The sequence below is a fragment of the Pseudorasbora parva genome, chromosome 18, assembly GCF_024679245.1.
Source record: "Pseudorasbora parva isolate DD20220531a chromosome 18, ASM2467924v1, whole genome shotgun sequence".
Classification (NCBI taxonomy): Eukaryota; Metazoa; Chordata; class Actinopteri; order Cypriniformes; family Gobionidae; genus Pseudorasbora; species Pseudorasbora parva.
In genome coordinates, this window is record NC_090189.1 from 30,345,770 (window position 1) to 30,360,888 (window position 15,119).

At 37.6% G+C, this 15,119-nt stretch overlaps 1 protein-coding gene and 1 long non-coding RNA gene across 3 annotated transcripts in view; one reads left to right on the forward strand and one right to left on the reverse strand.

Moving 5' to 3' along the window:
• Positions 1-12,897, reverse strand: part of clint1b (clathrin interactor 1b) — a 48,048-nt gene extending 35,151 nt beyond the window's left edge. For both annotated transcript variants that reach the window (XM_067422985.1, XM_067422983.1), the window contains exon 1: positions 12,706-12,897. In XM_067422985.1, coding sequence (XP_067279086.1) covers positions 12,706-12,746 — 41 coding nt within the window. In that variant the 5' untranslated portion in view covers positions 12,747-12,897. The remainder of the gene's footprint in view (positions 1-12,705) is intronic.
• The window catches only part of LOC137045961 (uncharacterized), a 5,010-nt gene continuing 1,619 nt past the window's right edge, over positions 11,729-15,119 (forward strand). Inside the window, exon 1 of the long non-coding RNA XR_010898887.1 lies at positions 11,729-11,962. This is a non-coding gene — a long non-coding RNA (uncharacterized lncRNA). The remainder of the gene's footprint in view (positions 11,963-15,119) is intronic.

Genomic DNA, 15,119 nt, shown 5'->3' on the forward strand with positions numbered 1-15,119 from the left:
GTAGATGTGTTACCGACCGTATATGGCAAAACTTTAATCGGTCAACTAGCTAGATCCTGTTGCGTGCAGGGGGACTTTGAAAGACAACTGTTCATCCCACCCCCCGGATTAAGCCCTTCCAATGGTGTTCCCAGACCTAGCATGGCTGTTTTCCGCATTTCAGATAAGAGTGAATGTTTGTGAATCTGTTTCCAGGCTCTCTTCTGTAATTTCACAATAAAACACATGCATTACTTTAACACTGGCGATAAAATATTTGAAATAATTAACTTTTTAATGATTCTGAAAAAAGGCAGAATTTATTTGATCAAAATTTTTGAAAAAACACATTTGAAATATTAATACAATTTCAAATAGCTCTTTTCTATATGAATTTATTCCTGTGATCAAAGCTAAATTTTCAGCATCATTAATCTGTATTCAGTACCACGTGATCCTTCAGAAATTATTCTATGCTGTATTTTTCATTAACAGAAGAACTTTTACACTCTTTTCCACAATTGGAGCTCTACTCCTGAAAGGACAAATACTACAACCACTAAAAATCTGCAAGACTTCTAGACCATACCGGAGCATTGTGTTATATGGACTGACTTTATAGTAGGTATTGTACTTTAGTGATATTAAACGTGGCTGTATGGAAAAGAGACATGTTAAAATTCTAAATTATTTACTATTTGCCTTGTGCGCCAGGAAAGAAAAAGTATAATGTAGAGAAGTATGCCAATAATGCATTCATGTTAATGATACGCATTTCAATACATAGCATATATATTTCTGAATAAATAGCATTTATATTTTTATATTGGTAAGCTGTGTGAAAAATTGCTCTGTGCATAATGAGCTGGTGGATTTAAGGTGAGGCGTGTGGTGGGCCGCTATGTGCCAGAAAGTCTAGGGCCATTTTTTTTGGCCCAGTCTACCCCTGCCTTATTTGACCAAATTGTATGGTTTACATAAAGGAAGACTATTTGTTGATTAATCATACTTATAATTCCATGGAATTGTCCAGCTGTTATTGATTTTGTACATTCAGCAGTGATAAACAGTTTCCAGTGACAGTCCCATCAATGACGAGGACTTAAGTATTCAGAACACATTTAAAGCAGACAAGCTGGGTCATTCACATTCTGACTCCAAAAAAAGAACAATGCAAGCATAACCTGACATCTACCTACAACAAGTTATAACAAAATCGAATTTAGTAGAATATACAGTAAAATTGCTATTGGACTATTCTACTATTACAAGAAGAAACAAAACTATATTTAATGATGATGAAATATACAATTGCAAATAAGAATTTAAACCAATCTCACACCAACTTTAACTTTCCTGGAAGCTTCGATGCTGACATATTAATTTTAAGATAACTTCTGTAAACAATCTTGTTAAAATTCAACAGAGCAAATAACTTTAAAATAGGTTTTGGACAAAGTCCTTTTTCAACAAGAAGAATGGTTTCCACTGTAGCGTATGCCAGGGGAAAAACCGCAAGCTTGCTGCCTGTTTAAATGTAGTACCCTACCTTCTTAGACAGCGCAGTAAATACAGCATTTGGAAAGACAAGAACTACAAAGTTGGAATGATCGGCTATTTTTAATTACTATATCCAACCATGTAATGTACTGCAGTTATCATAATCAAGTCAATGCAGTAAAGTCATGGAAAATGAACATGGCATTTCACGCTTTCTGTTGGAAATGTGCTGGACGATTTAATTTATGATTCTCATCTGTTGGTGGATCACCAAAACAAGTCATTGTGGTTGTGCATAACTCCAAACAATCTCCCAGCAGCCAAAGAACTGATCAACTCCATCTTGTCAAACATATTTAAAAACAAAATTCAATCTCTGGAGTCCCATATCAGGAGGGACACAACCGGGCTCACAATGTACCATGCTACTTAAAGGGTTAGTTCACCCAAAAATGAAAATTCTGTCATTAATTACTTACCCTAATGTTGTTCGACAACTGTAAGATCTCCGTAAAATCTTCGGAACACAAATTAAGAATTTTTTGTTGAAATCCGATGGCTCAGAATGGCTTTCATTGACACCAATGTCATTTCCTCTCTCAAGACCCATAAAGGCACTAAAGATGTCGTTACAAAGCCCATCTCACTACAGTGATTCTACAATAATTTTATGAAGCGAAGAGATTCGTTTTTGTGCGCAAAAAAACAAAATAACGACTTGTATAGTGATAGGCCGATTTCAAATTTTTTTTCGAATCGGTATGAATCAGCGTATCGATTCATGATTCGGATTAGGGCAGTAGCGATACACTAATCTCATGATATGATGCACGATATTCAGCCAACGATACGATTCAATATAATTCGATACACTTACATCATTTTCTGAAAGATTTAAAGGGACAGGGTGATTTTGGGTGACATCTCGTAAGTGTTCCATTTACTTGGATTGAATTAACTGAACTGAAAACTAAAATAATGAATAATGAATATAAAAATCAGGTATCACTGTACCTTTTGATTGTAATATATATCCGTGTCATAAAAAACTCCTCTGTGGTCATCATGAAGACTTGCGACAAAACAACATATTGATAGATAGAAATATTGATAGATTATCATATCTTTGACTCAAATTTATATACAGAGAACTATTATTTATTCAATCTTTATCCAAAATCCACGAATGTATCATTATGAGCGCTGTATACTCTTAATGTGCTGTGTTTTCAGTTCATACTGGCAGCCTGAGGGCGCCAATGAACTGTGCTAGTGCACATTCAGTCCATATATAGAACTAATGAAGAAGAAGTGACAAAGCATGTGACATTGAACTCCCTCACATTCACATAAACAAACAGCACCAGACTGTAAAAAATTGTGCTACATGGCACTTTAAAAACCGGATAGTTTATTTATAGTTCGATTACGGATATTTCACGTCATGTTCGAATGCATATTCGAATATCGAATAAAAAGTGACAGCCCTAGTGTGTAGTTTCACTGTTTATGCACGCACCGGAAGTGACCTCTCGCGTATATCTCTACGCCATATTGTATACATTGACCTCACTTACAGGAAGTGATAGCGTGCTGAAGGCTGTTGGACTGTGTATTAGAGGTAAAAAATGATATAAATACTGTTTGGTTTCTCGCACAAACTGATCGCTTAGTGTCTTAAATCAATGTGTCGCAATGAGCTGCAGGGTTTAATATGGATTTGTATGTGCATGTTTTTTTCATATTTCTCATACTCGTATGTGTTACTTTTTACATGCATTATACGACTGACAGACTTAAATGGTTAAAAATCTTAATTTGTGTTCTACTGAAGAAAAAAAAGTCACCTATATCTAGGATGCTCTGGGGGTAAGCAGATAAATTTTTTTTTGCCAGTATGGCAGTTTTGGGGATTTTATAAGTTTGACCGTAGTCAGACCAATGTTGTCTGTAAATTATGCAAGACTGTCGTCCCAACCAAGATTGGTAACACCACAAACTTGTTTAACCACCATAAAGGGGTACTTCAGCGCTGGGAAGATGAATCTGTATTTAAACTGAGTCATTAATGTAGTAGAAATGGGAAATTATTTTTGAATTTGGTGCTTTCTAGACTGAGAAAAGACAGAAAATGTATTTTTGTCTCATGGGGATGAAAGACAACAATTCCCAGAATGCTTCACTGCCCGGTGAGGCCACTCCCAAAGACACCGCTACTGAATCACTTTTACTTTCCCACCACTAGGGCTGGGCGATATGGCCAAAATTTCATATCCCGATATAGCTCATTTGATATCCCGATAACGATATACATAACGATATAGCAATTTTTCTGTTAATTCAGTTTATGAATAGTCTATACAAAATTGCAATGTGGAAATGCAGTTTGAAATGATATACAAAACAAATAAAGGTAGTATGGACTACATTTTTATTTTATTTAGAACCTTTTTTTAAAGACTGTTGGTAAAGTTAACACCTGCCTAGGGATGTTAACCGATGACCGTTTGACCGATGGCTGACCTTATCAACGTTAACCGATCAAAGTTGTCGGTTAAAATAAATAAAAAAGTGATCTCTAAATTAGGCTATTATAGACAGTGGACTAAACGCTCCTACAGTTAGCCGTCTCATTCCAAAATCTTTTTGTGTGAGTGAACATATCCCTCGCACTCAATTTTTCATAACTCGCCTGTTTGTACTTAATAAACCAATAAAAACATTTGCCGCGAGGTCACAGCGTTTGGGTTTGCGCGCTCACAAGGTTTGCAAAAAGTAAACACTCGAGGTTAGAACCAGGGCAGACGACAGTATGAAGCGTGCATTTCGCTTAAGATGGGCTTACATTTGGAAATATATTACATCTTCATTTCAGTGATAACACATAAGGTGTTGATCGTCTTTCTTTATTATTGTTACACTACCTCGAACTAAAGCGGCGTCTCTTCGGAGCTGTCATTTTCTTAAATGAGCCGCGGCAATGATTCAAATGAGCTTCTAACGCTGGACAAATGCCTTTATTTACAACGCGATCACCTTGTACCCAAACCATTTCGAAACTAATGAGCCATTTGTCCTCTGATTACAAACAAGCTCCTCTGCGGCGCGTTTGCGGGACTCGTGTTTCGCGCTGTGGGGGATTTTAAAAAAGTGACGTGAGTGGAAGGGAGGCGGCAGCGCGTGTGTGAGTGAGAGAGCGAGAGAGAGAGAGGGAGCGCGGCTCGCGGCTGTTATTTCAAATAGCGCAGCATATTTTAAACTAATCGGTTAACCGGTTTCAACCGGCTAATGAGGCTCGGTGGTCGGTCAAGAACATGTTTAGTTTTCTCCATCCCTACACCTGCCATTAAAATATTTCAATATATGGCTATATGGTGTGCCATGCGTAAAAGCCCGTTGCGGCGTCTGTGTCTGAAGTTTGTTTTGAGCGCTTATGCCACTATTCTGGCATAATTACTCTGAGAATTACCCTGGTCTGAACCGCGTCTACTACCGTCTTCCTCTTTGTTTGTTTATGTATTGCAGCGTGCATGGGCATGCTGTGGTGTGAGGTGCATCTTGACGTAAAATTCTGCCATAAACGCCTTATCATGGCGTAAGCGATAGAGCCTTATATAAAACGATAGACATTTTCTATCGTCCAGACGATATATTTCGTCATATCGCCCAGCCCTACCCACCACCGTGTTTATCTTCATAAAACCAGTTCAGTAAGAGAACAGACACTACAATAAAAACTGAAAATGTCTGTTCAATATATTGTGATATAGCCGCTGAGTGTCAGCACACACGCAGCAGGAGTAAGTTTACACTCATCGTGAATGAACTGAATGAGCTCTCTTGATCAGAGCTGAGGTAAGCGCGTTCTTAGTTCTTAACGCGTGTTCAGTCTGGCACGTTTTCAGTTCATGCCTTTGGAAGATTAAGTTTCATAGGAATTAACTTGAGAAGTTAAAATATTCACTTTGCCGCACCGTTTCCACCGTTAGTATTAGTGTCTGATCAGTCTGAATTTCGTGCGGGATTGCACATAATTCTACTAATCCCCGCAGATGTTGCGCTCACATCTTAAGCGAACACACACACACACCGTTATAAAGCCGCCTCTGACATACAAGTGCAAAAATTTTCTTCTTTTTCCAGCTTATTATTGGTCAAATATACAAAAAAATAATAATCTCAGAGCACATCTTGAAGAGTATTAATGTAAACACAGTCTTAAACAATTCAGGAAGAAATGAAGAATGAGTAACAGGAACAGTGTTCAGGATCCATGAGTGCGGCAGTTCTTAAAGGGACAGCAGTTATTCAAAGTCAAACTACAAAAAGACAAACGATCAACTGCTCTTGACTGATTAACTTGTGTATAATGGTTTCATATGAAGCTATTTAATTTTTTACAAAAAACATTATCCAATGTTATTTTAAATTTAATTAGCCTACTTTGCATTTTTTATTCAATTTCTTACCTGAATGTTAGACCTACCTGAAAAAATAAAGCAGTCTATTTCATTTGTATCTTTTTTTCTATTGCATTAATTTGTGCTATTTTTTGAAATATGTTTATTTGTTCTTATTTTATTACTGTTTATTCGTCTTTTTAAATTAAATTTACCCATCGAAATCAAGCTTACTTGTGCTGTGTGTAAGCTATTGAAACACATTTATTATTATTGTAAAAAATACATTGAGTTAGCAAATATTTTTAATAGTAATTGATCAATGTTTATATATGAGAAAAAGCTTAAAAGCTTTATCATATAAAGTGATCTCATTTTTGATGACTGACATAAAAAATATCCAATTGACCGTATATGCAGTGTTTTTCCCCCCATGGTATTGAAAATAGCATTGAATATCGATGTGACATGTTTTGACTCCACCCCTCAAAGAATCGGAATCGAGAATCGAAAATAATCGGAAATGAAAGTAAGAATCGGTAGCCTGACAAGCCAGACCCAAATCAAGATGTCTGGTCTGGAAACTCACCATAGACAGGGCTCAATCCGAGGGGCGGGATAAACGGTTGTCTGTCAAACTCCCTCTGCACGCGATAGGATAGCGCTACACCAACCAGAGCAACGAAGGTGAAGCAGAGCTTGTTGATAGATTAAACATTCACCGTATCCGGTCAGCAAAACTCCAAACACATCTTCCCTTTTTAAGAATGACTTCAGTGCCGTTCTTTGTTCTTTTCTCAGAGAAAAGCTCAACTCCAAGTCTTCCAAAGTCGCGGTCAAAGCTGATTCAAAAGACAGCTGCCGTTCGCCAGTTTCTGTGTTTACTAGAAGCACGCAAACGCAACTCGGCCGTTGTCATTATGGCCCCGCCCGCCGACTCTATACACGATGTGATTGGGCCGTCCAGATTGTGAGGAATACAGCTCAGAAGGGTATTGAGAGTTCCTAGACGACACTTGCGGGTAGATTAAATTTGCTGCCGCTAGGGTGCGTCTAGATTTCTAGGCTAAAGAATCGGAATCGTTCAAATCAAAATGATGCCCAGCCCTACTCCAGGGTTTCTACTGATAGAAAGCCATATGCTAATCGCTAAAGTAACCCTTAAGCTGTCTCCACAGCGTGAGCCTCCACTGACGGCGAGCGTGCCTCGTCCATTTGAGGTGATGTTTATACTCAACTGTTGTGCCATTCTTTGAAACGACATGGGAAGGTAACGTTACTCTGCATCAGTGCCTTATGACAAAGCATCTAAACAGTGCAAAGAAATAACGGAGTCCCTGCATCTTAATGTTAAGAGGTAATTGTTAAGTGTTCGTTGTGATTTATAAAAATTAATATAATGAAATTAACTAACTAATTTAATGAAACTAAATTAATATAATGAAATTAACTAACTAATATAATGAAACTAAATTAATATAATGAAGCATCACTAGTATGCTAAACCACAACAATTTAAGTTTTGCCACAAACAACTACACAAAATGTAACAAAAGCTGCCTGAACCTATTTATTTATCAACGTGGTACCACTGCAAGGACATACGAAGAAGCCAAACCCAACATTACACAAATGAATGACCATGAAAAGACCAACTATATCAATATCCACCTCCTTTCAGCTGAATTCATGCATGCTTAAAAGACGCCTTCAGCTCTGGCATCCATTACATATAACACTAACTTGACTGCAGGGCAAGTTTGTGCGACAGACACCCAGAAAACAGGGAGTCAGAAAAACGTTGCTTGAGAAGTTTTTACTGAAAGCATAAATATTAGCGATTTTTGATCAATTTAGAAACAGAAATGCTCAACTAAATGGGGCAAACTCACAAAAAAGAAGTACAAAACAGTAAGTTCTACAGTTAAAATATTCCTTGGTACCTTGGATTAGAAAATGTATTCTTAAACACAAGGTAAAATGTAATTCCCATGGTTAGTTTTCACATATTGCAGTTTGACCTTTAGACCTTAATACAATCAAGTCATTGTTTCTGACTTGGCCATGGGAATGTCACAACAAATATATTGAGACCATTTTTCTCAGGTTTTTCAACTTGTTTTAGACCTTTCATATCCTGCACATCAATTCACCAATATAATTATATTAAAGCATAATTAAAGCGGTCACATTATGCTTTTGCACTTTTTCAACTTAGTGTGTAATGTTGTTGTTTGAGCATAAAATATCTGCAAGAAAGCTCAAAGTCCACTCCAAAGGGATACATTTTATTTAACAGAATCCACTTTCCAAGAATTACAACATGCGACTCATTTGGACTACAGCGTGTTTTTTTTTTACCTGGATCTTATGAAGTCACTCATTTAATGCTACTCATTTAAAGCTGCTGTCCGCAACTTTTTTTGTGTTCAGGATTTACAAAAATGATATAATGAGAATGTACAACATTAATCCATTTTCCAAACCGAGTTTTTTTCTTACCCTTAATCACTATGGTACACTTATAATAAGCATTTATATTGGGACTATTTCAGGCCAGACTGGTAGGTACCGCTGCGGAGGAGCACAGTACCTGCGTGATTCGCCATAGACATACACAGAGAGAAGTAGCTCCGGCTGCAATGTTCTTCCGCAAGTTGCATGCAGTTCTGTTTATTAAAGGGGGGGTGAAATGCTGTTTCATGCATACTGAGCTTTTTACACTGTTAAAGACTTGGATTCCTATCCTAAACATAGACAAAGTTTCAAAAACTAATGTTGGACGTTTGATGGAGTATTTCTGTGTTAAAATACTCCTTCCGGTTTCTCACAAGTTTCGGAGAGTTTTTTTCGAGTATGGGTCGGCTTGACGTTAATAGAAAGGAAGGTCCTTGTATGGGCCGTACGGGCTCTTCTCCCGGTAGGGTGCACGCGCGCGTGATTAGAGCGAGAGAGGAAATGCACGCTGTAAACACTCTCTCAACTGCAGATCCACTCGTCCGTGAACACTAATGTTGGTTATAGTCCACGCCGCGTTCCCCTTCATTCCTCCACTTTGACATTAAGCGACTTCAACGCTTCAGCACAGCATTCCGGGAAGGCAGCGCTGCATTTGAACCGATTTGAACGCAGAAATGCTTCAGTCGCATCGCAAAGTGGATCTCCACACTCCAAGAAGTGTGTTTTTGACGGAGCCGTCCCAGCCATAAAGGTTCGGTCCTGCTTTGGAAGCAGCCGGTGAGTAAAACTGCTTCAAATGTCTGTGCTGTTGACTATCGTCACGTGAGTAAACATCAGTAAACGACACGATCTCGTGCTTCATCATTCAAATGCGCTAACGGACTTCATTGCTGTTCGATGTATAACGTTACACTAGTCTGACGTGCAAAACCGTTTTGCTTGCTACTAAGGTTTGGTCTCATACAATAGTCCATAAACCGAATAATGTCCTCATAAACTGAGAGTAAAGACAAATGTTGACAGGCCACTAAATACAGTACATACCACAGAGACGGACGTCCTGCTGTTGCTGTTTCTATTTCAGCCTCCGAATTAGATTCTGGATCATATCTATTAGCTGAGATAGCCATGGATTTCTCCACGCTTGAGGACGTCACCGCTTTGCGCATTCGTCATTCTTTAGCTCCGCCCACACGATACGCCTCCAGGCGCTCGGTTTTTTCCGGAAAGACTCGGTACAGCCCATATTTCTTTTATAAATATAATAAAACTAAAGACTTTTCGGAGATATGAAGGATGCAATACTACTCTATAGGTACTCAAGATTGACATGAGATTGACTGAAACTGAGTGTTTCACCCCCCTTTAACCACTAGAGTGCAAAAAGTTACGGACTGCAGCTTTAAATAATCCCTGCCCAAGGAATATGCAAAAAAGGGACGTGGCCTGGTTGAGCTGCATTAGAGAAGACAATGTTGTCCACTACATCAAAGAGACACTTGCAGTGTTCGAAATCGCCCCCTATACCCTCATTCACCATTCCCTACATTCTGTCATGAAAACTACAACGTATAAACCTTAACTGAATAATTTAATTATCACGGAAAACGGAATTTACACCTGTATGATATTATGCTGTACCCACATTGGACCAGCAGTTAAGAAAATGGATGGATGATTGATTCAGCGTTGGGCGCCATCTTCTGGTCAGCCGTGGGAATACATTGAATGAGTGACGCTCACAATGCATTATGAGTATTCTCTAGGAATTGAGAGTTGTACACTCGTTATTGTGGGGCATTGTGGGATTAAATGAGTGCACTCAATAATGTCCATTATGGTTTCAGACACCACTACAAACGGCTGTTCCCTCAAATAGTGCCACAGACAAATAGGTGGCACAGACACAGTTTTCCCACTGTTTTCAAAACTCATTTTTTTGTTTTACCTTTCTAAGGCTGATGAGAGAGGTTAAAATGTATTTTAAACACTGGTCCCCCTGAACATAACCTGTGTGCTGCACATTTCACGAAGAACCACTTCAAAAACCTAAGAGAGAGAAATGCAGGTTAAGCTCAATAGCGAACTCCTAAAATGGCAGTTCCCACTTTGTCAGGACAATCTGTTGTTTGTGGATCACAACTTGTCTTATTATTTCTAGTTGTGTTTTCTATTAACAGTTCTAAAGTTTTAGGTTGTTGCTATGATGTAAACAAAGGACAAAGCTGTTTGGCACCACTAGCCTGCTAGCCAACATTATAGTACTGAAGTAGTGTTTATTACTGTAGCTTTTGTAAGCTCTCGCTTTAGTAAGACTGTTCACCACCCCTTAGGAATATTAACCTTATAGCACTCCAAAACGTCCAGTGAAATCTTTGCTTGCAAAGTTTGTGCATTAAATCCGTTCAGAACGATCCTCTTGTTTGTTAGCATTCTTAAATCTGAATTTTCTTGAATTCTTGAATTGGTTTGAAATTGACGACATCCTCAATATTTACCTCTGAGAGGAGCCCGTGGTTATGGTAATTTTTTTTAACAAATCAAGCATGAAAACATATTCTAGTACACCCTAAAAAAAAAAATCATAAAAGAGCATAAAAGGACCCTAACCTTTAAAAAATGTAATAAAAAAAAGTATGAAACTTTAAAGCTACACTCCCCCATCTAGCTGTGTAATTGTATATGACCATCCAGTGAATATTAGTTTCTGTTCCTCTCAATTCTAATTTCTTTTTAACTTATACGGTGGCCGATTTAGTCCAAGATTAACATGGCAATCCCCCTCTTCATATTCGACACGGTGCCATCGAGTATTAAAACGCAATGGCGAAGCTTGATTTACGGGTATGTCCCTCTTTGGCTAATGTACTTTCAAGATGGAGGGGCAACATGGCGACCGGCATTCGAACCCCTCACCCGTATGTATTTTCAATGGCATATTATAAACTTACGAGAATTACGAGACTTTATTACTTGAAAGAAGTAAATATACATTAATGAGCACATATTTTTGAAAGAACTAAGTGTTTTTAACTAAGAATAAACTAAAAAAAGTTACACAGTGTATCTTTAAGATACAGTTGTTGGTTGGTATTTGGATGATATGATGTTGTTACCAGCAGGTAAATTTCTGTTTAGTAATTTAGGAAACATTTACAACAGTTTTTTGAGATCATCACATTGGTAGCTGTTTAACAAAGTGAGCAAAGCATCAGTTAGCTAGTTAACTTAGTCAAGCAACAGGATGATATACAACCTTTGTGGGCAACTTTCTATTATGTTATGCTGACAAAACATTGCTGTTTATCAATCTAGTTTCAGTTGTGACTTGTGACCAAGAATAAAACACTTTTTAACTAACTTTTAGAAAACTTGAAAAAGCCACGGTTTGCTTCAATTGGGCTTTCCAAGAAATAAAATACACTGCTCATTTAGCTGGGCAAAAAAAATCTACAATAAATAAATAACGTTTCGTACCAAAATCAAAACTAATATTTATGTTTTACATCAATATGCACCACAACGTGTGGCCACCGCTTGCTAAATAAATAATCTCAAGGACTGAATGGACACTCTTTCATTTTCAGGTGAAGAGCACTGATGGATCAAAACAAGGCCCTCAGGTACTACTAAGGTCATTCAGCGAGGTATTTTAGGGTTGACAACTGAATCGTCAAGTTTGTCATTACCGACGTGTGTGTTGTGAATGTGATGTTAAGGCTGAGCGATACCGTTATCCATTCCCTCATATGAATTTAACATAGTGCCTTTAGCTAAGCTAATAGGCTAATTAGCTAGCATGTATAACGGGCCTGGGAATCGTCTTAACTGTATTTTAACATTTAAACAACACACATACTGCAGCATAAAAAATCATGACGAGAAATACCGTTCAAGCTATTTTGCTGCTGATTTATAATATGTTTCAGCGATTTAACAACTGCAACAGAAATGTACAGATAAGAACATATTTAAGAAATTATTGGGCTGTTAACCTAGTCAATATTTTGTGAGCATTATATAAAGGTAAAGTGCGCCTATTGTGCCCCAAAATGCTGCAAGCTCCTGTCATGCACAGAGATGCTGCCTAAGTAGGCAGCTCAATGGGATTTGAAACACAACCCAGAGAAAAAATATAAATAAGCGTGGAAATTGTGTAGATTTAATAGAAGAGCACGCATGATCGGGAAGAGGTCATAAATAGGTTTAAAATAGTGAAATAAGAGAGATCATACTGTTATATTAACCGTGTGGTGCTCATTGATCAGCTGAGGGCGTGACGTCACGGGATCCGCACCTTCATAAGTAACGGGCCTCTGCATAGATACACAAGCTCTTTAGAAAGCAAAAGCCCGGGCATACTCACGCTTTATCCACCAACTCCCTGACTTTCCACATATTCAACATCTCGGCGCTTTAGCAGGGGCTTTCCGCCTCGATATCTCGTCGTCCAGTCCGCACTAAAACACCGGTGGACTCGGATATCTGTTACCGATAATAACAGAATCCCTCAGCCCCTTCCGCCTCTCCAGCGCTAATCTACACAGCACAGCGGATCGGCCAGTTACTACGGTGACGCTTATTGTGCGTCAAGAGGGAGCGGACGCGGGCATGACGTCCTTTGCAGGCATTATGGGAAGTGTAGTTTTTCGAGAAACGTAACGAGACGGATACAAAGTATTTTTTTTTTACAGTCTATGGTACAAAGCTATTTTTTTTTAAAAGTCTATAGTACAAAGCATAGCACTTGATTCATAAATCACTTAAAGAGGTCATGGAAAGCTTTTAGATTTTTTACACTGTTTCTCGAGGTTATTTAATACAGTTTGCACAAACAGAGCTGGTGTATGCTTATTTTTTATTTCTTAAGACAAACATGTTTCTCTGAACCATTTTAAATCAAACTAAAAGGATTAGTGGCTATATTTTATAGTGCTAATCGAAATGGGCTATAACTGAATATTTTATTTTTATTTAGAAATAGCCTATGGATCGTTCTCGTCCTTGCATGTAGGTCATTTTGAGCCCTGTACCTTAAAAAAATATAGCCTATTAGTCAGAAAAAAAAGATGTCACATTTTCTGTCATTCATCAGTGTAGGCTATTAGAAACCATATATTGCATCTAGTTATTAATTGTACATTTATCATTTTCAAATAAATTCAAGGTTTGTCAACATAAAAATATATCTAATGTCTTTCGATAAGTCCATGTAATAATGCACACAATTATACTATTTCCTTACCAAATCATCCCATTTTGCTAATACACTGCATAAACAGGGTGCATAAATAAAAGAAGATTAATAATACAGTGGCAATAATATAGTCCAAGCACCAATGGCCCATGCGAATAATTAGATATCCAATTGAAAAATATGATGTGGTTTTTCGTTGGCGTTTGATCCAAATAAGTGTGGTGTATGTGTGAACTCATAGTCAACATTTAAATTGAGATGAAATACATGGACAGGAATATTTCAAAGAAATGTGAAGATTTGCAGTTCAAAACTATTTATCTAAAGCATTTATCTCAAGGTGCTTTACATTTTATAATATATATATATATATATATATATATATATATATATATATATATATATATATATATATATATATATATATATGTATATATATATATATATATATATATATATATATATATATATATATATATATATATATATATATATTAATGCAGGGCAACGCGACATGATTTTCTGTGATTAATCGCGATTAATCGCAGTATGCGCAAAATTCAATAATGAATACAAAAGGGCTGCTAAATGAACAAAAGTGCAATAACATGGTATGCAAACACTTTAAACAAATAAGGTGCTTTTTACAGCAGTTAAAAGTTAGTAACAATTTCAATATTTCTTGTAAATATCAACTTAAAAATTAATTTAATCAAATTAAATTAAATTGATTCTGTAGTAATATTCTCATCAGTGTTCTATCAGCTTTTATATAGGCCTACTAAATCTGCATATTTGTGATATTCACCCCAGAGCGTTATTTAATTTTATAAAGGCCATTTTTAAAAATCTTATTAAAGGGGGGGTGAAATGTTGTTTCATGCATACTGAGCTTTTTACACTGTTAAAGACTTGGATTCCCATCCTAAACATAGACAAAGTTTCAAAAACTAATGTTGGACGTTTGATGGAGTATTTCTGTGTTAAAAATACTCCTTCCGGTTTCTCACAAGTTTCGGAGAGTTTTTTTCGAGTATGGGTCGGCTTGATGTCGATAGAGTGCAAGGTCCTTGTATGGGCCGTACGGGCTCTTCTCCCGGTAGGGTGCGCGCGCGCCTAACTAGAGCGAAAGAGGAAATGCACGCCCATAAAAACACTCGCTCAGGTGCAGATCCAGTCGTCGTAATAGTCCGCGCCACGCTCCACTTTATTCCTATGGGTGACGTCGAGCGACTTCAATGCTTCAGCACAGCATTCCGGGAAGGCAGCGCTGCATTTGAACCGATTTGAACGCAGAAATTACGGGAAGCTTCACAACATCGCTTCAGTCGCGTCGCAAAGTGGATCTCCACGGTCACTGCTGTCAGGACTTCATGAAATCAACAGTTACCAATGAAGTGTGTTTTTGATGTAGCGGTCAGCACGAGCCTCAACGGGACTTGTTAACGTACCAGAGGCAGAGATACACTCATCAAGCTGTTTACATTGAATATATTAAAAACAACGAAAAAATCTGAATCATTCTTGCGTTTCTGGTTATTTTTATATTTTATTTGTCCCAGACAAAGAATGTCAAGCCCTTG